Genomic DNA, 25954 nt, shown 5'->3' with positions numbered 1-25954 from the left:
GTTGATCATTAGTCCTTACATCAGATGGTAGGTCTTAATTCTCACACAGATAAATATTGTCACTGTTCCATTTACAGATTTTAAGTATTATATTAAAGATTGAAGTTAATTGGTGCAAAGTTGAAATTCAATCTGAAGTCACTTTTTGTTTACATCGTGTATGTGAAGAGTAATTAAGTGCAGCAATTTGTCAGTGTCTAGATTAAAGATGTATGTCTCCATTTAACACCGATATACAGCAGAATGTATGGCTGCTAATATTTAGCTTGCTTATACAGTGACTAGAAAATTAAGATAATTCATTTTCTGTATCATTATGCATAATTATTAATTTGACAAGATAAAGATTTGTAATTGATTTCTATTTTTACGACTTGTCTTTTCTTTGTCTTAAGTTTAAAAACAACCAAGACTGCTTTGTCAGTAGCTAATTAACAACCAAGACTGTTTTGTCAGTAGCTAATTAATAACCAAGATTGTTTCGTCAGTAGCTAATTAACAACCAAGACTGATTTGTCAGTAGCTAATTAACAACCAAGACTGTTTTGTCGGTAGCTAATTAACAACCAAGACTGTTTTGTCTGTAGCTAATTAACAACCAAGACTGTTTTGTCAGTAGCTAATTAACAACCAAGACTGTTTTGTCAGTAGCTAATTAACAACCAAGACTGTTTTGTCAGTAGCTAATCAACAACCAAGACTGTTTTGTCTGTAGCTAATTAACAACCAAGACTGTTTTGTCAGTACTAATTAACAACCAAGACTGTTTTGTCAGTAGCTAATTAACAACCAAGACTGTTTTGTCAGTACTAATTAACAACCAAGACTGTTTTGTCAGTAGCTAATTAACAACCAAGACTGTTTTGTCAGTACTAATTAACAACCAAGACTGTTTTGTCAGTAGCTAATTAACAACCAAGACTGTTTTGTCTGTAGCTAATTAACAACCAAGACTGTTTTGTCAGTAGCTAATTAACAACCAAGACTGTTTTGTCAGTAGCTAATTCACAACCAAGACTGTTTGTCAGTAGCTAATTCACAAACCAAGACTGTTTTGTCAGTAGCTAATTCACAACCATGACTGTTTTGTCTGTAGCTAATTAACAACCAAGACTGTTTTGTCTGTAGCTAATTAACAACCAAGACTGTTTTGTCTGTAGCTAATTAACAACCAAGACTGTTTTGTCTGTAGCTAATTAACAACCAAGACTGTTTTGTCAGTAGCTAATTCACAACCAAGACTGTTTTGTCAGTAGCTAATTCACAACCATGACTGTTTTGTCTGTAGCTAATTAACAACCAAGACTGTTTTGTCTGTAGCTAATTAACAACCAAGACTGTTTGTCTGTAGCTAATTAACAACCAAGACTGTTTTGTCAGTAGCTAATTCACAACCAAGACTGTTTTGTCAGTAGCTAATTCACAACCATGACTGTTTTGTCTGTAGCTAATTAACAACCAAGACTGTTTTGTCTGTAGCTAATTAACAACCAAGACTGTTTTGTCTGTAGCTAATTAACAACCAAGACTGTTTTGTCAGTAGCTAATTAACAACCAAGACTGTTTTGTCAGTAGCTAATTCACAACCAAGACTGTTTTGTCAGTAGCTAATTCACAACCAAGACTGTTTTGTCAGTAGCTAATCAACAACCAAGACTGTTTTGTCAGTAGCTAATTCACAACCAAGACTGTTTTGTCAGTAGCTAATTCACAACCAAGACTGTTTTGTCAGTAGCTAATTCACAACCAAGACTGTTTTGTCAGTAGCTAATTAACAACCAAGACTGTTTTGTCAGTAGCTAATTCACAACCAAGACTACTTTGTCAGTAGCTAATTAACATGCAAGACTGCTTTGTCTGTGCTAACAAGACAGGTTCCCTTGAAATGTGATTTTCAGCATTACTGTATTTTCTAGCTCTTGTTTTGATGTGAATATTAGGGATTTAAATACACTTTTTAATACTGTTAAGCTGTTTGCACACTTACAACTTTCACGACTTTCAAAGGAACATTTTATTATTTTTACAGCATTAATAAAATAATTTAATTCAAACCTCTGTTGCTCGGGAACTGCGAAATTCCTAAAAAAAAAAAAACTTTTTGGAGGACTGGACAACTACCTTAAAAAACAAAGGACTTCACAAAACTTAATGTATAATCATCTTCAATTTATTCATGACTACTCGTATAATTCACCTGGATAGCAAATATTTCAACAGTATAATAAGTATAAATCAACTATAATATAACAATAAACAAATATCTATAGCTCTAGTTTAGACTTGATAATAACAATGACTAGGATATATAATTCTTTCTGTTTAATAATGTATATACCACCAAAATAAATTCAAAAGAATACAATTTAAAGTCATAATTTGTAAATGTCAAAATTTAAAGATATTTAAAAACAATAATTAAACCTTACAAACATCACTATCATTAATTTGTAGATGTTTGGACACAACAATTTACACTTACAAACATCACTATCAGTAATTTGTAGATGTTTGGACACAACAATTAACACAACAATTAACACAACAAACATCACTATCAGTAATTTCGAAGATGTTTGAACACAAAAATTAACATTCAAACATCATGTTTGAACACATTGATAAACACAAACAAACATCAGTAGCAGTGATTTATAAATGTTTGAATGCAATATTTAACACTAAACAAACCAGTATTTTCAACAGCACCAATCCATTACGGAAAGTTGGTGTTTCTTCTGTAAAATAAGGATTCATTTAAATATTAACTTAAACTATTAAACTACTAACACCACCGGACAGATAAAATATTACCATGTAATAAAGTAACAAAACATACCAGGATTAATTAATGATATAAGCATATACATGTACTATATGATTAATTATTCTGAATAAGTCTCGCCATTGTGAGCATGACTCACAATTGTACAACAGAATTTCATATGCCAGGAATGAATTTATAAATTTGCTTTTACACAGTCAAAATAAATTTTATCAAATAATAGACAGATTTCTACGTTTATTTGAAGGTCACAACATTATTCTGTCAAGCACTTTTTTGTACTTTTAGATATTTATATACATACAGATTTCCTCCATGAAAAAGATGAAACTTAAAAGTCTAGTAAATTTTCAGAGAGCAGCTAATTATAAAGACATTTTCACGTTTTTTCTATAAATTTTCTAAGCAACAAATATGTTGGGCCATTCAAATTAACATCAATGGTAAATAACATCCATGGTAAATGAAATCTTCATAAAGGGAGCTAACTTTTGCAAAACCCCACAACATGGAGGAATTTTGTATTAAAATGACAAGTTTCCAACTGGGGACATGAGGTCAGCTGTGAATTGTGAATACATTTATTACACAATAGAGACCAGAGAAATAATTATAGGACTAGTACGTCTACCTCAAAATATGTCTCTATGTTTTAGTATATCCAACAACATGTCAAACTCATTATTTATACATTGTAGACCTGATTTTACACATGATATAATATTCATATACATTTGTTCATACTGTGCAGTAGTTTTAATTCTTCAACTGTGCAACAGTTTTAATTCATCAGATGTAAATTTTCACATGAGAAAGTTTAACAGTAGATTAAATATGAAACTGCTGTAGAACAGGGAGGTAAAAACTGTATGTGATCACATTAAATTTCAAGACTTCTAAATTCTCAATAACAAGTCCCTGGAGACAGGTTGTAACCAGCAGTTACTTACAAACACTGTACAGATAGAAGTGCTGCAATAACAGGTAAGTGCCAGTATTGATGTCTGCTTAAAATACAAATTCCTTTCATTTCTGCCACTTTTTGGTTGGAATGTAAAATTACAAAAAGAACCAAAAAATACTTTGATCAATACATGTAAGTCATTTTAGGTTTTTTGTAACTAATATATATATACCTGGAGGCGAAAAATGTCAGGTGGCAACACTGTACAACACGAAATGTTGAAGGGTTCTTTCTTCTTGGTTGTGATCTATTTGACTAGTTTGTGGGACTAATATAAACTATATAAACTAATAGTAGATTACAAGTCGTGATTTCTGGATTGAGAGGAAGACAGATAGACTAGCAATAAGACAATAAAGTCACAGGCATATCAGAAAAAAGAGATTAATTAAAATACTTAATGATTGAATTAAACAGCCTAAAGTGTCAACCGTTATATTAGAGGAAAAAAATGACAGCTATGAAAAGACAGGACAAAATCTACAGGGAGAATGGACAAACAATTAAATCTGCGTGAAGAATGGACAGACAACCAAATAAACAGATGGATGGGTAGGCTGATAATTACAGATTAATTAACAGATGAAGTATAATCAATATAAAACTACATCATACAGCAGTTTCACCCTAATTACAGAGCATCTATGCATCAATTTTGTTTATTACATATATGTACAGTTGCATATTTCCTGGTAATGACACCGCTGTGTTCACACCGTGTTACTGTAAGCATACATATTCTAGTGGTCATCTTATTTTAATGCTTTTCACGCTGGAAGTATTCTGCTAAATTATGATTGCACTTTTTGCACTTTCTCTGAACTATTTCTATATAAAATAATTTTGGCGTGCCAGTTCATCATTGCACTAAAGTGATAAAATTGGGAATATGCTAAATATGAGTGAACCAAATAATTAAAAGTACATTTACAGTAATTCTCATGGTCCTATTAGATACAAAGCTCAAAAATGTTATATAGACAATATTATTTTCTACCACGAACAGTGTGGGGTAACCCTTACAAACTTAAATAATTAACAATACATCACATTGCAGTAAATATCGGGTAACACTTACGACCTTACTAAATTAATTAACAATACATCATATCTCAGTCAATCTCGGGTAACACTTACAACCTTACTAAATTAATTAACAATACATCACATCTCAGTCAATCTCAAAGAGAAGTATATGTGTATATAGTTAGGTCCGTTTAATTATATTTTCCTTTCGTAGTCTTTCTCTGCGTCATTTTCTTCACAAGTAGGTATTCAGTCTTCCATACACAATTCTTCACCAGGTTCTTCAATTTTCACCAAATTAAAATCATTGCTTCATATTACAACACACAACATTCTTGTAACTTTCTAATAAAAAAGTATCTAGGAATTGTTCCTTTCTGTGTCGCTGTGGCCAAGACTGTCCATTTAGTGAAGTTACACAGCTGGGTAAAAGTTTTGCCAATTAAGCCGTCAGAATCATCTGGTCAGGCTTCAGAAGACATGCTGTATTGATTTTCTCAACTGTTGCTGGTGCAGCTGAAAAAAAAAAAAAAAAAAATTCAAACTGAACTTATATTCTTACTGAAAATTCTCTGTCATGAGTTTTGAGGAGGTTGAAAGTATGTTACATAAATTCACAGAAAACTTTCTGTTTCAGATTTCTGGAGATTTTGTGACTCGGGGACTTGTTAACGATTTGGAAAATTATCTGTTCTAGCTCGCCTCAAGGACACTAGGTAGTTAAGAAGCAGGGAAACTTCCTGTTTTAATCTACAAACTAAGACATTTTTTTTGTCGTAACCTTCACAACACTCAAAAAGAGTCATTAAATATTTTCAGCACTAATCCGAAAGGTTAAGTAAGTCATCAGAGGTTCTGACAGTAGTAAAATATTTAGAGGAGACTTACAGAGTGGGAAGAATGTATTCTGTCCAATTTCTGCTCTTGCAGCTTCTGCTGCATGCCTGAGGGCAAACAGGGCTGAACAGCTCATACAGAGCGGAGGCTCGCCGCTCGCTGGGGGAAAAAAAATATAAATCCTTCACCTTAAATAATATTTAATAAGTGTTTTTTTTTATAATCAACTATGCTAATTTACTAAAGAAACTGTTATGGATGGAAGAATCTAATGGTATAAAACAAACCTTTTGACCTGAGAATCCCTACTGGGTTAGGAGCGTTCTTCAGTAAGTGTACCCTGAAGTCTATTGGGATATCCTTGCAAAGGGGAGGTTTGTACTCCTGAAACAGAAAACGTTTATTAATTCTGCAACAGATGCTGTTGCAACTAAGACCAAAGTTATACTGAATGGACTCCAGATTTGGTCATTGAGAAATATCACCACATCAACCAACGACTCATGTTTTATACTGATACCAATTATTTCGTCCAGTTTGATATATACATGTATACCATATTTATCTCCAAATACTGCCCCCTTCATTTTTTTCAGAATAATGATTTGTCAAATTCAAAAATAGTAAGCTAAAAAATGGTTCACAAATGAGCCCATCCCCAACTTTAATACTATACTTGGGAAGTGGACTGATATTTTTCCTTTTTATGCTTTGATAAGAGAATAATTTGATTGCTATAACTTGTGAATTACTGTACAATCAATCCAAAAAGAAAGCTCTCTATGCAATGACCACGAAATAGTAAGTGACCTTGACTTTAGTGTCATAACTATTGAGGTTTGGATTTTGGGTAAAGGTGTAGGCTTTGGATAAGGACAGAGGTTTGATATCACTGCAGAATTAGGACAGAGGTTTGATATTATCTACAGGATTAGGACGGAGGTTTGGTATTATCTTCAGGATTAGGACAGAGGTTTGGTATTATCTATAGAATTAGGACAGAGGTTTGGTATTATCTACAGAATTAGGACAGAGGTTTGGTATTGACAGGATTAGGACAGAGGTTTGGTATTGACAGGATTAGGACAGAGGTTTGATATTATCTACAGGATTAGGACAGATGTTTGGTATTATCTACAGGATTAGGACAGGTTTGGTATTATCTAAAGGATTAGGACAGATGTTTGGTATTATCTAAATCTGGTATTATCAACAGGATTAGGACGGGGGTTTGGTATTATCTACAGGATTAGGACAAAGGTTTGATATTATCTACAGGATTAGGACAGAGGTTTGATATTATCTACAGGATTAGGACAGATGTTTGGTATTATCTATAGGATTAGGACAGGTTTGGTATTATCTACAGGATTAGGACGGAGGTTTGGTATTATCTACAGGATTAGGACGGGGGTTTGGTATTATCTACAGGATTAGGACGGGGATTTGATATTATCTACAGGATTAGGACGGGGGTTTGCTATTATCTACAGGATTAGGACAGGTTTGGTATTATCTACAGGATTAGGATAGAGGTTTGGTATTATCTACAGGATTAGGATGGAGATTTGGTATTACCTTCAAGGTTAGGACAGAGGTTTGATATTATCTACAGGATTAGGGCGGAGGTTTGGTATTATCTACAGGATTAGGACGGAGGTTTGGTATTATCTACATGATTAGGACGGAGGTTTGGTATTATCTACAGGATTAGGATGGAGATTTGGTATTACCTTCAAGGTTAGGACAGAGGTTTGATATTGTCTACAGGATTAGGACGGAGGTTTGATATTATCTACAGAATTAGGACAGAGGTTTGGTATTGACAGGATTAGGACAAAGGTTTTGTATTATCTATAGGATTAGGACAGATGTTTGGTATTATCTACAGGATTAGGACGGAGGTTTGGTATTATCTACAGGATTAGGACAAAGGTTTGATATTATCTACAGGATTAGGACAGAGGTTTGATATTATCTACAGGATTAGGACAGATGTTTGGTATTATCTACAGGATTAGGACGAAGGTTTGGTATTATCTACAGGATTAGGACAGGTTTGGTATTACCTTCAAGGTTAGGACAGAGGTTTGATATTGTCTACAGGATTAGGACGGAGGTTTGATATTATCTACAGAATTAGGACAGATGTTTGGTATTATCTACAGGATTAGGACAGATGTTTGGTATTATCTACAGGATTAGGACAGGTTTGGTATTATCTAAAGGATTAGGACAGAGGTTTGGTATTATCTACAGGATTAGGACGGATGTTTTGTATTATCTTCAGGCTTAGGACAGGGTATTATCTACAGGGTTAGGACAGGGTATTATCTACAGGGTTAGGACAGGGTATTTTCTCTAGGGTTAGGACAGGGTATTATCTTCAGGCTTAGGACAGGGTATTATCTACAGGGTTAGGACAGGGTATTATCTACAGGGTTAGGACAGGGTATTATCTACAGGGTTAGGACAGGGTATTATCTACAGGGTTAGGACAGGGTATTATCTACAGGGTTAGGACAGGGTATTTTCTATAGGGTTAGGACAGGGTATTATCTTCAGGCTTAGGACAGGGTATCATCTACAGGATTAGGACAGAGGTTTGGTATTATCTACAGGATTAGGACGGATGTTTTGTATTATCTTCAGGCTTAGGACAGGGTATTATCTACAGGGTTAGGACAGGGTATTATCTACAGGGTTAGGACAGGGTATTTTCTATAGGGTTAGGACAGGGTATTATCTTCAGGCTTAGGACAGGGTATTATATTCAGGCTTAGGACAGGGTATTATCTACAGGGTTAGGACAGGGTATTATCTACAGGGTTAGGACAGGGTATTATCTACAGGGTTAGGACAGGGTATTATCTACAGGGTTAGGACAGGGTATTATCTACAGGATTAGGATGAAGGTTTGATATTATCTACAGGATTAGGACAGAGGTTTGGTATTATCCAAAGAATTAGGACAGAAGTTGTGTATCATCTTCAGGGTTAGGACAGGGTATTATCTACAGGGTTAGGACAGGGTATTATCTACAGGGTTAGGACAGGGTATTATCTACAGGGTTAGGACTGGGTATTATCTACAGGGTTAGGACAGGGTATTATCTACAGGGTTCTTTACCCAAGTACTGTTGGTGAGGAGGGCTCCTGTTGCAGGGTCATTCTTCAGCTCCTCTGTAAGCCAGTACCCCAGTCCCATCACAAAGGCCCCTTCCACTTGTCCTATGTCTATCTCAGGGTTCAGGCTACAAAAACAAACAAATGAGATTATCAAAAGACATATCAATGTTATCTTTGACATTTTATTATACTGTAGATTAAAACAACTCACTTTAAGTGTATGGCAATATCTGCAGCTACATTCTGCGTTTGTTCTGATGCTCCTAAGGGATAAAGACAAAAGATCTTTGGGGGTTCTTTGCACCCAACTTCGAAGTTGCTTGGCACCCATCATTTTATGATTAAATTGGTTCTATATTTTGAAATTTTCTGTTGTTTTTGTCCTAATTCAATTTAAATTTTTGTGTTTCAATGAATTCAAAAATTTATCATGCCCAACTTAGAACCAATTGGATGCAGAATGTAGCTGTAGATACGAAATTTTGGAAAGAACCATAACAAAGTTTATGAGAAATGTAGACAGAGAATTTCATCTGTCAAAATTCAAAATGGCTGCCTGTCAGCTATGTGATTCCATCAGTCAAAACATTCAACAAACACAACACATTACAGGGGACTATGAGGAACCTAAATATGAACTTTGAAAAAGATCCTTTTCATACTTCTCAAGAAATAGCAATAACAAGGATTAGCTATAGATGGGCAGAAGGACAAATGACAGTGTACAGATAAAGGATGATCTTACCATTTTAGACCTTTAGACTATCATCTAAATTAATTAATTTCCTATCACTATCATCCACATAATTTTAGTAACAATGGCCTAACAGGTATTACAAAGCAAGGCTACTGGTCAGCCATACCTTTCTCCACAGTCATAAAGCAGGTCCACCCGTGATATCTGGTACTGTCCAGTCAAAATGTCCAGCTCCACCTCAGAGCAGGTCACTCCATAACTGAAGTAGTTTATAACATCACCTTTGGGCACTGTTGGTGATGTCCTAAAAAGTTAAGTTCATCAAGATATATTTCCAGGAATACAAGTCTGTTCTCTATTTTTTTCTAACAAACAGTTTGCCAACAAAGTTTAGTGAACTACTGTTTCAGGACATTGATGAGTTAAACTGACTAGTATCTAACTGTGATGTGACTAACTGGTACAGTATCTAGCTGTGATGTGACTAACTTGTATCTAGTTGTAATGTGACTAACTGGTATGGTATCTAGTTGTGATGGGACTAACTGGTACAGTATCTAGCTGTGATGGGACTAACTGGTACAGTATCTAGTTGTGATGGGACTAACTGGTACAGTATCTAGCTGTGATGGGACTAACTGGTACAGTATCTAGTTGTGATGTGACTAACTGTACAGTATCTAGTTGTGATGTGACTAACTGGTATCCAGTTGTGATGTGACTAACTAATATCTAGTTGTGATGTGACTTACTGGTACACTATTTAGTTGTGATGTGACTAACTGTTACACTATCTAGTTGTAATGTGACTAACTGGTACAGTATCTAGTTTTTACAGGTATCTGGTTTTGACGTGACTAACTAGTATCTAGTTGTGATGTGACTACCTGGTACAGTATCTTGTTGTGATGTGACTAACTGGTACATTATCTAGTTGTGATGTGACTAACTGGTACAGTATCTAGTTGTGATGTGACTAACTGGTACAGTATCTAGCTGTGATGTGACTAACTGGTACAGTATCTACTTGTGATGTGACTAACTGGTACAGTATCTAGTTGTGATGGGACTAACTGGTACAGTATCTAGTTGTGATGTGACTAACTGGTACAGTATCTAGTTGTGATGTGACTAACTGGTACAGTATCTAGTTGTGATGTGACTAACTGATACAGTATCTAGTTGTGTTGTGACTAACTGGTACAGTATCTAGTTGTGTTGTGACTAACTGGTACATTATCTAGTTGTGATGTGACTAACTGGTACATTATCTAGTTGTGATGGGAATAACTGGTACAGTATCTAGTTGTGATGGGACTAACTGTTACATTATCTAGTTGTGATGGGACTAACTTGTATCTAGTTGTAATGTGACTAACTGGTATGGTATCTAGTTGTGATGTGACTAACTGGTACAGTATCTAGTTGTGATGGGACTAACTGGTACAGTATCTAGTTGTGATGTGACTAACTGGTACAGTATCTAGTTGTGATGTGACTAACTGGTACATTATCTAGTTGTGATGGGACTAACTGGTACATTATCTAGTTGTGATGGGACTAACTGGTACAGTATCTAGTTGTGATGTGACTAACTGGTACAGTATCTAGTTGTGATGTGACTAACTAGTATCTAGTTGTGATGTGACTAACTGGTACAGTATCTAGTTGTGATGTGACTAACTTGTATCTAGTTGTAATGTGACTAACTGGTACAGTATCTAGTTGTGATGGGACTAACTGGTACACTATCTAGTTGTGATGTGACTAACTGGTACAATATCTAGTTGTGATGTGACTAACTGGTACGGTATCTAGTTGTGATGTGACTAACTGGTACAGTATCTAGTTGTGATGTGACTAACTAGTATCTAGTTGTGATGTGACTAACTGTTACACTATCTAGTTGTAATGTGACTAACTGGTACAGTATCTAGTTTTTACAGGTATCTGGTTTTGATGTGACTTACTGGTATCTGGCGGTGAGGTCAATACCATCAAGCCCACACTGTTTAATCAAATCTTTCCACTTTGGGTTTGACATTTTGGCTCTAACAGGTGCGATTCTGGCCAGCAGTTTGTCACAACATTTGATAATCCCCTAATAAAACAATGACAGCATATTCAGTTTGTACATCAGGCACAATTCTTTGATATAGTAATGTCACCTACTTATATCTTACATGACTACATACTGCAAATAAGATTAAATTTAAAACCATGATACAACATATAGTATACCTACATTAAATTAGAGAAGCTTTCGTACAAAAATAATCACATTTGTACAATTTGACCCCCCAGATACAGTACCTCAATTGTCATAGTCACTACATCTCTTTATATATAACACATGACTCTGTCACATGACACCGACTACAGACACAGACACAGTACCTCATATATAACACCTGTCTCTGGTCACATGACACTGACACACACAGACACAGTATCTCATACATAACACCTGTCTCTAGTCACATGACACTGACACACACAGACACAGTATCTCATACATAACACCTGTCTCTAGTCACATGACACACACACAGACACAGTATCTCATACATAACACCTGTCTCTAGTCACATGACACACACACAGACACAATATCTCATACATAACACCTGTCTCTAGTCACATGACACTGACAACTGACACAGATACAGTATCTCATACATATCACCTGTCTCTAGTCACATGACACTGACACACACAGACACAGTATCTCATACATAACACCTGTCTCTAGTCACATGACACTGACACACACAGACACAGTATCTCATACATAACACCTGTCTCTAGTCACATGACACTGACACACATAGACACAGTATCTCATACATAACACCTGTCTCTAGTCACATGACACTGACACACACAGACACAGTATCTCATACATAACACCTGTCTCTAGTCACATGACACTGACAACTGATACACACAGATCGTTTCTATTGGTTGTTTACCAGACAGCAGATTTCAGAGGTGATGCTGCCCCCAGTGGTGATACTGTTGGCGTTGACGACAGTGTTATTGGCTACCACTCTAATCATATCTACAGGGATCCCCAGCTTGTAGGCACAGACTTGGATTGTCTACAAATAGAAAACAAGTTAATAAATATTATTTCTCTTCAAGCTTAGTTAGACCTCTAAACAAGTTGATGAATAGTACTTCTCTTCAAGCTTAGTCATATGTATCAACAAGTTGATGAATAGTATTTCTCTTCAAGCTTAGTCATACCTCTCAACAACTTGATAAATAGTATTTCTCTTCAAGCTTAGTCATACATCTCAACAAGTTGATGAATAGTATTTCTCTTCAAGCTTAGTCATACCTCTCAACAACTTGATAAATAGTATTTCTCTTCAAGCTTAGTCATACGTCTCAACAAGTTGATAAATAGTTGGCCCTGCATGTAGGACACAAGAGTGGTACCTGCTGCTCCAATTGCATTATTGTAAGAAGCAACTGAATTTGGAATCTTATAATAAGTCCTCTTTTTTAACAACTTTCTTCTTCCTTATGTTTCCCTTGACAATGCCTCACTTTAGGCCTTAAGCTGAGCATCTCTCTATGAAAGTATCCTGACCACACGCCACCTCTCCCTACCTTAGTGTTGACACCCTGACCATACCCCACGTCTCCCTACCTTAGTGTTGATACCCTGACCACACTCCAAGTCTCCCTACCTTAGTGTTGATACCCTGACCACACCCCACGTCTCCCTACCTTAGTGTTGATACCCTGACCACACCCCACGTCTCCCTACCTTAGTGTTGATACCCTGACCACACTCCACGTCTCCCTACCTTAGTGTTGATACCCTGACCACACCCCACTTCTCCCTACCTTAGTGTTGATACCCTGACCACACTCCACGTCTCCCTACCTTAGTGTTGATACCCTGACCACACTCCACGTCTCCCTACCTTAGTGTTGATACCCTGACCACACCCCACGTCTCCCTACCTTAGTGTTGACACCCTGACCACACTCCACGTCTCCCTACCTTAGTGTTGATACCCTGACCACACTCCACGTCTCCCTACCTTAGTGTTGATACCCTGACCACACCCCACGTCTCCCTACCTTAGTGTTGATACCCTGACCACACCCCACGTCTCCCTACCTTAGTGTTGACACCCTGACCACACTACACGTCTCCCTACCTTAGTGTTGATACCCTGACCACACTCCACGTCTCCCTACCTTAGTGTTGATACCCTGACCACACTCCACGTCTCCCTACCTTAGTGTTGATACCCTGACCACACCCCACGTCTCCCTACCTTAGTGTTGATACCCTGACCATACTCCACGTCTCCCTACCTTAGTGTTGACACCCTGACCACACCCCACGTCTCCCTACCTTAGTGTTGATACCCTGACCACACTCAACGTCTCCCTACCTTAGTGTTGATACCCTGACCATACTCCACGTCTCCCTACCTTAGTGTTGATACCCTGACCACACCCCACGTCTCCCTACCTTAGTGTTGATACCCTGACCATACTCAACGTCTCCCTACCTTAGTGTTGATACCCTGACCATACTCCACGTCTCCCTACCTTAGTGTTGACACCCTGACCTCACTCCACGTCTCCCTACCTTAGTGTTGATACCCTGACCACACTCCACGTCTCCCTACCTTAGTGTTGATACCCTGACCACACTCCACGTCTCCCTACCTTAGTGTTGATACCCTGACCACACTCCACGTCTCCCTACCTTAGTGTTGATACCCTGACCACACTCCACGTCTCCCTACCTTAGTGTTGATACCCTGACCACACTACACGTCTCCCTACCTTAGTGTTGATACCCTGACCACACCCCACGTCTCCCTACCTTAGTGTTGATACCCTGACCACACCCCACGTCTCCCTACCTTAGTGTTGATACCCTGACCACACCCCACGTCTCCCTACCTTAGTGTTGATACCCTGACCACACCCCACGTCTCCCTACCTTAGTGTTGATACCCTGACCACACTCCACGTCTCCCTACCTTAGTGTTGATACCCTGACCACACTCCACGTCTCCCTACCTTAGTGTTGATACCCTGACCACACTCAACGTCTCCCTACCTTAGTGTTGACACCCTGAGCACACCCCACGTCTCCCTACCTTAGTGTTGACACCCTGACCACACTCCACGTCTCCCTACCTTAGTGTTGATACCCTGACCACACTCCACGTCTCCCTACCTTAGTGTTGATACCCTGACCACACTCCACGTCTCCCTACCTTAGTGTTGATACCCTGACCACACCCCACGTCTCCCTACCTTAGTGTTGATACCCTGACCACACTCCACGTCTCCCTGCCTTAGTGTTGATACCCTGACTACACCCCACGTCTCCCTACCTTAGTGTTGACACCCTGACCACACCCCACGTCTAACTACCTTAGTGTTGACACCCTGACCACACTCCACGTCTCCCTACCCTAGTGTTGATACCCTGACCACACTCTACGTCTCCCTACCTTAGTGTTGATACCCTGACCACACTCCACGTCTCCCTACCTTAGTGTTGATACCCTGACCACACTCCACGTCTCCCTACCCTAGTGTTGACACCCTGACCACACCCCACGTCTCCCTACCTTAGTGTTGATACCCTGACCACACTCCATGTCTCCCTACCTTAGTGTTGATACCCTGACCACACTCCACGTCTCCCTACCTTAGTGTTGACACTCTGACCACACTCGATGTCTCCCTACCTTAGTGTTGATACCCTGACCACACTCCACGTCTCCCTACCTTAGTGTTGATACCCTGACCACACTCCACGTCTCCCTACCTTAGTGTTGATACCCTGACCACACTCCACGTCTCCCTACCTTAGTGTTGACACCCTGACCACACTCCACATCTCCCTACCTTAGTGTTGATACCCTGACCACACTCCACGTCTCCCTACCTTAGTGTTGATACCCTGACCACACTCGATGTCTCCCTACCTTAGTGTTGATACCCTGACCACACTCCACGTCTCCCTACCTTAGTGTTGACACCCTGACCACACTCCACATCTCCCTACCTTAGTGTTGATACCCTGACCACACTCCACGTCTCCCTACCTTAGTGTTGATACCCTGACCACACTCCACGTCTCCCTACCTTAGTGTTGATACCCTGACCACACTCGATGTCTCCCTACCTTAGTGTTGACACCCTGACCACACCCCACGTCTCCCTACCTTAGTGTTGACACCCTGACCACACTCGATGCCGCCATGATCAATGACGACACTGCCATCACCCATATAGATGTCCACAAGGCAGTTGTAGTGTGCTCCTTCCCATGCAAGCGCAAACTTCAAAGGGACTACTGACAGTCCTTTCTTTCTCCAACGGTTGTTCTAGAAAGGTAAAACATGACCCTATGTAGACAGTGACTGACCTTTCTATAAGGGTAGGGGTTGGGGAATACATTTGTTAGGGCATAATAGGACAATTGTGAGATGCATTGGACATGTGTTGGCTTATTATTAGGTATAGGCTTATAATGTTGGATAAATAAAGCGTATAAATCGTAATAGATATTTTGTATTGACTTTTCTATGTGGTCATTATAAAAAATCTTGATAGCATGTGTATGTGTCACGGGTAGTTAATTTCTGCGGAGATAACAATTGGCCAAATACCTATGGTACAAACGTGACAACATTTAACTATAAATAGACTTGGAGTAGCTTGTGGCCAACCCACATATCATATGACCATTGTATTCTGGCACACATCGACAGAATTTTATCACCCTGGTATAATTGCTTGCTCAGGAAGTACAGAAGAAAACAAGTCATACATCAATTCTGAATTACAGTATGGCTGAGGCTTAAATTATACAGTTAACAATTTAAATGTCAATAGTGATTTCAAGTCAAACAATACCTGATTAAACGCTGCTATGCTTGTTTTCCTTTGTGTAACTTCAGCCATTGTCTCCAGCTCGGTCAGAAGGTTGGTGATGTTACAGTACAGTAAGGACTGCTTATATGGGGTGAGCTAGTAAATATAAATAAGACGTTACAGTGACCTCTGTTTGTACAGGGTGAGCTAGTAAATATAAATAAGATGTTACAGTGACCTCTGTTTGTACAGGGTGAGCTCGTTAATATACAGGGTATGTTACAGTACAGCGACTTCTGTTTGTACAGGGTGAGCTCGTTAATATACAGGGTATGTTACAGTACAGCGACTTCTGTTAGGTATGGGGTGAGCTCGTTAATATACAGGGTATGTCACAGTACAGTAAGGACTGCTTATATGGGGTGAGCTAGTAAATATAAATAAGATGTTACAGCGACTTCTGTTTGTACAGGGTGAGCTCATTAATATACAGGGTATGTTACAGTACAGCGACTTCTGTTAGGTATGGGGTGAGCTCGTTAATATACAGGGTATGTCACAGTACAGTAAGGACTGCTTATATGGGGTGAGCTAGTAAATATAAATAAGATTTTACAGCGACTTCTGTTTGTACAGGGTGAGCTCGTTAATATACAGGGTATGTTACAGTACAGCGACTTCTGTTTGTACAGGGTGAGCTAGTAAATATACAGGGTATGTTACAGTACAGCGACTTCTGTTTGTACAGGGTGAGCTAGTTAATAAAAATAAGATGTTACGGTACAGTGACTTCTGTTTTTATGGGGTGAGCTAATAAATATACATGAGATGTTACAGTACAGCAACTTGTTTTTACGGGATGAGCTAATAAATATAAAGAAGATGTTACGGTACAGCGACTTCTGTTTGTATGGGGTGAGCTAACAAATATACAGGGTATGTTACAGTACAGCGACTTCTGTTTGTACGGGGTGAGCTAATAAATATACAGGAGATGTTACAGTACAGCGACTTCTGTTTGTACGGGGTGAGCTAATAAATATACAGGGTATGTTATAGTACAGCGACTTCTGTTTGTACGGGTGAGCTAATAAATATAGAGGGTATGTTACAGTACAGCGACTTCTGTTTGTACGGGTGAGCTAATAAGTATAGAGGGGATGTTACAGTACAGCGACTTGTGTTTGTACAGGTGAGCTAGTGAATATACAGGGTATGTCACAGAACAGCGACTTCTGTTAGGGGTATGCTAGTATAAGTAGTATCATAGAACACCTCACCTGGCCCTGTTGGTAGAGATTGACCCTCCTGACCTCAGTGGGGTCCAAATTCACAACTCTGGCTACATGTTCCATGATAGATTCCGTTATAAAGATGGAGGGGCAGGATCCTGGTGATCGGGCTGCTGTATTGAGTGGTGTGTTTGTCTTCAGCCCAATGGGAATCAGGTGCCAGTTCTGACAGTAGTAGGCTACAAATAGTAAGAAAAACCCTTAAGTGTACGGTGAAAACCATTTATATATGAATATTCAAAGGTCTGTATAACTTGTTGAAACCAACCCTTGTCTAATCCGGATACCTGTCTATTACAGTGTTGTTGTTTGGTCCAAGCATTTTCTCTTTTCACTTAGAGTAGTTAAAACCTGCACAATCTGAATCAATAAGATTTGCATCACCTTAAGAGTGTCAATCTGGCATGCTATAAATCTCACTTTTCGCTACAAAGTTAATATATAATTTTCTTCAACATCACAAACTAACAGCAATAACTTTTGGAAAAATAGTTGAATCAGATTTTTTTTTCAGGGAAACATTAATTTATGTCATGACAATGATACATGCTAAGAAATCAGTAAAAAAAAAAAATAGGCAAAAGGAAACAGTAATTTGGTATTTTTGATTAAGTTTCCATGGTGACAGAAAAAATACCGAAAATGGAAGGTCCGCAATAGCAAAAGGCACAACTAGGGCACTAGTCTAATATATACAGAAATTTTCAAGGAGCTGCGTTGAACAGTTTTGGAGTTATAGCCCGGAAACAAAAGGAAACAGTAATTTGGTATTTTTGACAAAGTTTCCATGGTGACAGAAAAAATACCGAAAATGGAAGGTCCGCAATAGCAAAATGCACAACTAGGGCACTAGTCTGATATATACAGAAATTTTCAAGGAGCTGCGTCAAACGGTTATGGAGTTATAGCCTGGAAAAGAATCTCGGACGGACACACGGACGGACGGCCGGACGGAGCCCAATTTAATATCCCCCGCAAACGCGTTTCGCGGGGGATAAAAATAAACAAAGGGCAAAAACTTTTGTAAAAACTGTCAAATCAAAACTCTTTTCAAGGAAACATCAAAACGTATCACAATTATAAAACCAACTAAGTTTCAAATAATCAGTTGAAAAAATGTACGAGGAGATCTCCCGACAAAACAATGAATACTGAAACAAATAAAAGGAATAACTTTTGCAAAACCAGTTGAATTCTTTTGAGGGAGACACAACTTCATGTCATGATCACAAAGTTATGAAGTTTGAAAGAGATTGCTGGACAAACCAAACTTTACGTCGGACAGACAAAAATGCCATTCTATAATACTCCTGTCAAATTTTGACGGGTGTATAAAAACCAAACATTCAAAAGTTGTCGAGACCCTTCTTTCATGAGTCCCTAAAACCAAAGGTCGGTAAGAACAAGTTTTTTTAAAATCCCTAGCAGTACGGATTTCATATAGGCCTAGTGGACCATGGACCCAAGAGGTGATAGGTAGTTCTGATTGACTTCAGAGTAATACACCTGTCCTGTCCGAATGGATCATCAAAATGATAAGGCCACTTATATGATAAAGTAGAGACACGATTCGCCCCCAATTACAAAAAGAACCAGAGAATTTAGACTGTTATAGGACTTTCCTGATTCTCATTGCGTCTATTGTTCTCTAAGTCCAGTGGGTGTATAATAAAACAGATATAAGATCTACTGTTACAGTACACAGGGTATATAGATAAAGGTATTTATCAGCAGATCTCGGCCAAGTGTAGTGAGCAGCGACAAGTCCAGAGTTGGGTGGGCTGTATCGACAAGGCCACAGTTCGGTGGGCTGGTGTAGTGATATCTATAACTTCACCATTTATCAGTAAGGCTCTACTTCAGTTGGGTGGTGTGAATTGAATATTAAGACATAACAATCCACATTTAAAATTTTCTGGAATTCATGTAGACAGGTAACACGTACGTCAACCTTACATAAGGTTTGTGGAAGATTTATTTTATTTACAGTTTCAGGAATACTTGCAGACAGCTAATACATACATCAACCTTACATAAGGTTTGTGGAAGATTTATTTTATTTACAGTTTCAGGAATACTTGCAGACAGCTAATACATACATCAACCTTACATAAGGTTTGTGGAGGATTTATTTTATTTACGGTTTCTGGAATACTTGTGGAATACGGTTTCTGGAATACTTGTGGAATACAGTTTCTGGAATACTTGTGGAATACAGCTAACACATACGTCAACCTTACATAAGGTAAGAAATACCCTACCCTTTAATTAGCACCCTGTGACAGTGAATGGTGAACATGGGGGCTCATTAAGATACACTCCAGCTCATATCACTATATGGTATACATCTGGAATCGTAAGATACACTCCTACCCATATCACTAAATGGTGTACATGGGGAATCGTAAGATACACTCCTACCCATATCATTAAATGGTATACATCTGGAATCGTAAGATACACTCCTACCCATATCACTAAATGGTGTACATGGGGAATCGTAAGATACACTCCTACCTGTATCACTACATAATGTACATGGGGAATCGTAAGTTACACTCCAACCTGTATCACTACATAGTGTACATGGGGAATCGTAAGATACACTCCTACCCGTATCACTAAATGGTGTACATGGGGAATCGTAAGTTACACTCCAACCTGTATCACTACATGGTGTACATGGGGAATCGTAAGTTACACTCCAACCTGTATCACTAAATGGTGTACATGGGAAATCGTAAGATACACTCCAACCTGTATCACTAAATGGTGTACATGGGGAATCGTAAGTTACACTCCTACCCGTATCACTAAATGGTGTACATGGGGAATCGTAAGATACACTCCTACCCGTATCACTAAATGGTGTACATGGGAAATCGTAAGATAAACTCCTACCCGTATCACTACATGGTGTACATGGGGAATCGTAAGATACACTCCTACCTGTATCACTACATGGTGTACATGGGGAATCGTAAGTTACACTCCTACCCGTATCACTAAATGGTGTACATGGGGAATCGTAAGATACACTCCTACCCGTATCATTAAATGGTGTACATGGGGAATCGTAAGATACACTCCTACCCGTATCACTAAATGGTGTACATGGGAAATCGTAAGATACACTCCAACCTGTATCACTACATGGTGTACATGGGGAATCGTAAGTTACACTCCTAACCGTATCATTAAATGGTTATGTGGGACTAATACCACACCCCTCATCAGTAAATGGTTATAAGGGGACTAATACCCCACCCCTCATCAGTAAATGGTTATAAGGGGACTAATACCCCACCCCTCATCAGTAAATGGTTATGTGGGGACTAATACCCCACCCCTCATCAGTAAATGGTTATGTGGGGACCAATACCCCATCCCTCATCAGTAAATGGTTATAAGGGGACTAATACCCCACCCCTCATCAGTAAATGGTTATGTGGGGACTAATACCCCACCCCTCATCAGTAAATGGTTATGTGGGGACCAATACCCCACCCCTCATCAGTAAATGGTTATGTGGGGACTAATACCCCATCCCTCATCAGTAAATGGTTATGTGGGGACCAATACCCCACCCCTCATCAGTAAATGGTTATAAGGGGACTAATACCCCACCCCTCACCAGTAAATGGTTATGTGGGGACTAATACCCCACCCCTCATCAGTAAATGGTTATGTGGGGACTAATACCCCACCCCTCATCAGTAAATGGTTATGTGGGGACTAATACCCCACCCCTCATCAGTAAATGGTTATAAGGGGACTAATACCCCACCCCTAATCAGTAAATGGTTATGTGGGGACTAATACCCCACCCCTCATCAGTAAATGGTTATGTGGGGACTAATACCACACCCTTCATCAGTAAATGGTTATGTGGGGACTAATACCCCACCCCTCATCAGTAAATGGTTATGAGGAAATCCTAAAGATATGAAGTGGTGAGTTGTATAATTTTTCTTTCTAACAGGCATCAAAATTAATGTCTTCCTACAATGGTTTGAATATGAACTAAATGTGTTGAGTACTTCATGAGATGATTATTTACAAATGTTCCTATGTGACCTTTTAACCTAATGACTGCTGACCAAAAAATGATCCTATGAATACGAGCTTAATAAGTTGAGAGTGTACAACTGATACACAAGGTTGGTGCTATGGACAGACCACGGATGCGGCACCAAGACATAATCTCACTGGTCCTTTGGAGATGTAATGTGAATGAATATATAGGATTGAAATCCTGGTCTTTAGTTGTATAATTTGCATTGTGTTCATGTTAAATACTAATGACTGATATTTTGTCTAACAAATTGTATCAACCATTACATTTGATTTTTCTGTCTTTGTAGGTATTTCCCTTTATCGAGAAACAACTGATGAACCATGGGAACTTTTGCAGGCCATGCCCTTCCAGGATCATTTTTCATCATATTTGCATTATGGTGGACTTTTCAAATGTATCATAGATACTTGACTTGTTGCAGAAAAAAACTCCCATTTACTTCCACTCCGACATATCCCTGTGTGTGTTTTTGTGGCAGGACTAAAACGTGGCCAATCGAATCACTCATCAAGATCTTCTTCGCCACTGTAGGTGTAAGTCTGGAGATCTACACTGGAATGAACAACGGAGTGTTCAACACACCAGAAAATGCACAGCATTCCACTATGTTCTTTTTCTTTGGTATGACAGGAGTTGCGGATTTGTTGGTGTATTACCGATTTCCGGTCCTTAAGGATTTAGACTATGTGAGCATGATATTTGCTGTAGTAGTGGAAGGAATCTTGTTTAGGTTTCACCTGAGTGGCAGGGACCCTCTAGACGTCCTAATCCACACACTTCTAGTTTACACCATTGGGGCTAACATACTGGCTGTGATGGCCGAAATGAAGTGGAGACACAGCTTCCACATAGCATTGGCAAGGACTTATTTCATCTTTTTACAAGGGACCTGGTTCTGGCAGATTGGATTCATTCTATATAACCCTCTACCAGGAGCAAAGGAATGGGATCCAGAGCATCACCGCTCACATCTGATAGCTACAATGTATTTTGCGTGGCATTGCGGAGTAACTTTTATAATTATGTTATGCATCGGTGGTTGTGTGACTTGTTTTCATAAAAAGTTCAGGCCAAATAATAACATTGAAATAGATATGAAACCATTAATGGCCACAGCAGAGACTAATGGTAACACTTTTATCCCAGTTAATATGGACAGTGACAACTCGGAATTTGAAACCTGACTGTTCAACATATTTTGATTAAGGAAAGTCAGAAAGTGATATTTAATAATAGTTCATATATTAAACAGTAAAAGTGATATAGTTCATATATTTAACAGTAAAAGTGATATAGTTCATATGTTAAGCAGTGTTCCTGATAATTTTACAGATAATTTTAGAACATGTTTTTAACTGATTCTACCTCCACAAAGTGAATTTTTGAGTTATATGTATTATAGATTTTTGTGAATATAAGCTATGAAACATTTAATACAGAATCATAAGTGATGACTTACAGACTAAAACATCTTCTGTGTGTCGTTTACAGATATGTTTATTTTTTGGATTCAAAATACATACCACACACATTTCTCACTGAAATAGTGAGAAATCAAGGACCATCAACTACTAAAAATATGAAAGTATTCTGCTGACCACTTACAAATGTAATTGTCATTTAGATATATATGATACGTTTGCACTTACCTAAAATATTGATATTCTGTCATACTTATGAAATATATGCTACATGTATATTCTACAGAAAGATCATTCAATCGCACAAAAATATGGCAAAATATAGCCATTCATTCTATCTTTGCTTCGTAGGATCTACACTAAAATTAACAGATTTTAGTAATGCAGTGAATAGAAAGCCAAATTCTGATTGGTCAAAGCCAAAAGTTATAGTGCCACAAGAGACGATTTAAGTTTTTATCACCTTCTAATATTTCACTGGTAAAAATGTAATAAATATGTATATCTAACAGAGGTGTGTATCTCCTGGGTAGTGACAATATGAAACGATTATCACATTTGAAGGGACACAATATGATGTATATCACAATATACACAGCCATTAGTGTAATATGTGGAAATTCTTAAATTGAATAAAATTTCATAACTGCTTCCTACTTCTATAACATTAGATGCCTCTGATCCTTGGCTCAGTTCTAAGATGTTACTATGGCGATATCTTATGTAATAATAATGATGATGGAGCAAAGCGATTCCTCCATTTGTGAAAAATAAACATGTACCAATTGGAAGTTAATAACTGTTGTGGGTATATGAAATTTGTGACAAATTGTGGAAGAATGTAATTTGTTTTCTTGCCAAAGACACAAAGAAACATCAGATACTGTACAGGTCTGTACAGAATAACGACAGGATAAACATCAACAATTATGATCTATTCAGGGTATGTAGGTTATTCTTGCCTGTTCACTAAGGCACGTCAACATGTGTTCAGTAGAAACTGAATAAGCTATGATTTCTCTGTAAATGTTCACTATATAGGGTAAACAATTGGTAATGTGTTATGCCAATTGATCATGTCTATTTTTTGCATGAGAAAGGGGAGATAATCGGTACAAGACTGGAAATACAAGGTCAATTCTTAGGTATCATGTTACCAATGACAACTGAACAATTAGTGAATTAGTGAATAGTTGCACCTCTAATACATACATATGGATAAACAAGTAACATCATATTAAATTTTTAAAAATCTCATGAAGAAAGAGTTCTAACATTTTGGACAATGTTAGGTAAACTTTTCAGTGAAACCTTTTTCTGGACCAAAACACCCACAAGAAATACAAAATGGTTACATGATGCTCAAACACAAAGGATAAAGAACAAATACATCATAATATCATCAACAACAATGCTTCAACTAGTAATAAAGTGTAGTAATGTGATTAAAGGTATCCACAAATGACAGGGCCACTGATGGATGCTTTCAAGTGTCATCACATTGAAATGATGGGGTCACTGACAAATACTTTTATAGAGATATCTCACTAAAATGGTGGAACCAATGATAGATGCATTTATAGATTTTATACTGAAATGATTTGGCCACTGTTGCCCTTTCAAAGTGTCATCTAACTGAAATGATGGATGCTTTTATAGTGTCATCATATTGAAATGTCTCTTATGTCTAAACAGGTTTTTTTTTATTAATTAATTGGTATTTCCAGCTTTTAAAAACTGGTCATTTTGGATCAGTAAAAATCTGCAAAATTCAAAAACTGTACAAATGTTGTTTATAATAACCAATAAACCATAACTTTACAGTAAATTTGGCCATGACCCTTGAGTCAAGAAAATTCTGAAACACAAACGTACACTACGTGAAAGTTTGCATACATGCAACTTTCAAAGTGGGTCAAGGTCATTTATATGAATAAACATCAATAGCATATTTCAAACAAATATACAAACTTAACACTAAGACCTTTGGAATGAAAAACAATAATACCCAGTCTTACCGAGCTTATCATATACATACTGGTAATAATATTTGACCAAGTTAAATCAGAATCATTTTAAGTCATTCTCTAACCTTGGAGAAGTCAAGGTTACCCCTTTTAACAAACTTTGAAACATGTCCTTCTAGCATTCTTCACATCTAATATGGCCCTATGTCTATTGATAGTACAGAGGAAAATGTAATTTGTCTGTAACCTTGAAAGCTGGTTACAGTCAAACTTCGATGTTTCGAAGTTCAAGGGACTAACAGAAAAACTTCGAAACAGAGGGACTTCGAATTATTCATGGTTGACAATAGATCAATGTTTTCTTGTTAACGTTACATGTCCTCGGTGTCTTCGTGATGATCGTTAATTATACCTAAGCATTTTATTAATTAAACAAACTATGTATCTTTACAAAACACTTATATCGCGTTTAACAGATAAAGCAAAAGAAGTACAATGCACACTTACGTAAGTCGTTAGGCTTTTCTGCTAAAGACACATGCGGTTACGTTATGTGCATATAAAATACGGAATGCCGATCGGTTGGAGAATGCATGATTGAATGACAAATAATCGATTTACTTGGATAGTTATGTATAAGTTTGCAATATGACACTTATGAGTGAGACATCGCTAATTGTTTGTGTTTGAAATTGGTCCGCTTGTTTTATAGTTCCGTAAAATTTACTCACTGACCGCTGATTTCAATGGCGGCGAAGATTATCAGAGACGACTACCGAAATGTTTTACCGGAGTGATTAAATGTCATGGCTTCTAAATACACCTTTTATCTATCAATTTGGTCTGATTATTAATTAACCCCATGATCGGGAGTGACAACACACGCTA

At 38.0% G+C, this 25954-nt stretch overlaps 2 protein-coding genes across 2 annotated transcripts; one reads left to right on the top strand and one right to left on the bottom strand.

Moving 5' to 3' along the window:
• Window positions 1-2148: 2148 nt before the first annotated feature.
• LOC117320717 (xanthine dehydrogenase-like) lies at window positions 2149-18898 on the bottom strand. Its single transcript, XM_033875227.1, has 11 exons — window positions 18877-18898; window positions 17589-17779; window positions 16351-16464; window positions 15657-15818; window positions 12411-12539; window positions 11409-11539; window positions 9605-9742; window positions 8743-8866; window positions 5900-5996; window positions 5664-5771; window positions 2149-5291 (listed from the first exon to the last, which is right to left on the bottom strand). The coding sequence occupies exons 1-11, from the start codon at window positions 18896-18898 to the stop codon at window positions 5218-5220; spliced, it is 1290 nt and encodes a 429-aa protein (XP_033731118.1). The 3' UTR covers window positions 2149-5217.
• A 404-nt stretch (window positions 18899-19302) lies between these two features.
• Window positions 19303-23901, top strand: LOC117320718 (transmembrane protein 45B-like). Its single transcript, XM_033875229.1, has 2 exons — window positions 19303-19845; window positions 21965-23901. Exon 2 carries the CDS (start codon window positions 21999-22001, stop codon window positions 22860-22862), a length of 864 nt encoding a protein of 287 aa, XP_033731120.1. The 5' UTR covers window positions 19303-19845; window positions 21965-21998; the 3' UTR covers window positions 22863-23901.
• Window positions 23902-25954: the final 2053 nt, after the last annotated feature.

The sequence above is a fragment of the Pecten maximus genome, unplaced genomic scaffold (assembly GCF_902652985.1).
Source record: "Pecten maximus unplaced genomic scaffold, xPecMax1.1, whole genome shotgun sequence".
NCBI classification, from domain to species: domain Eukaryota; kingdom Metazoa; phylum Mollusca; class Bivalvia; order Pectinida; family Pectinidae; genus Pecten; species Pecten maximus.
Note: the sequence above shows the minus strand (reverse complement) of the source record. Positions and strands in the feature narration are given on the sequence as shown.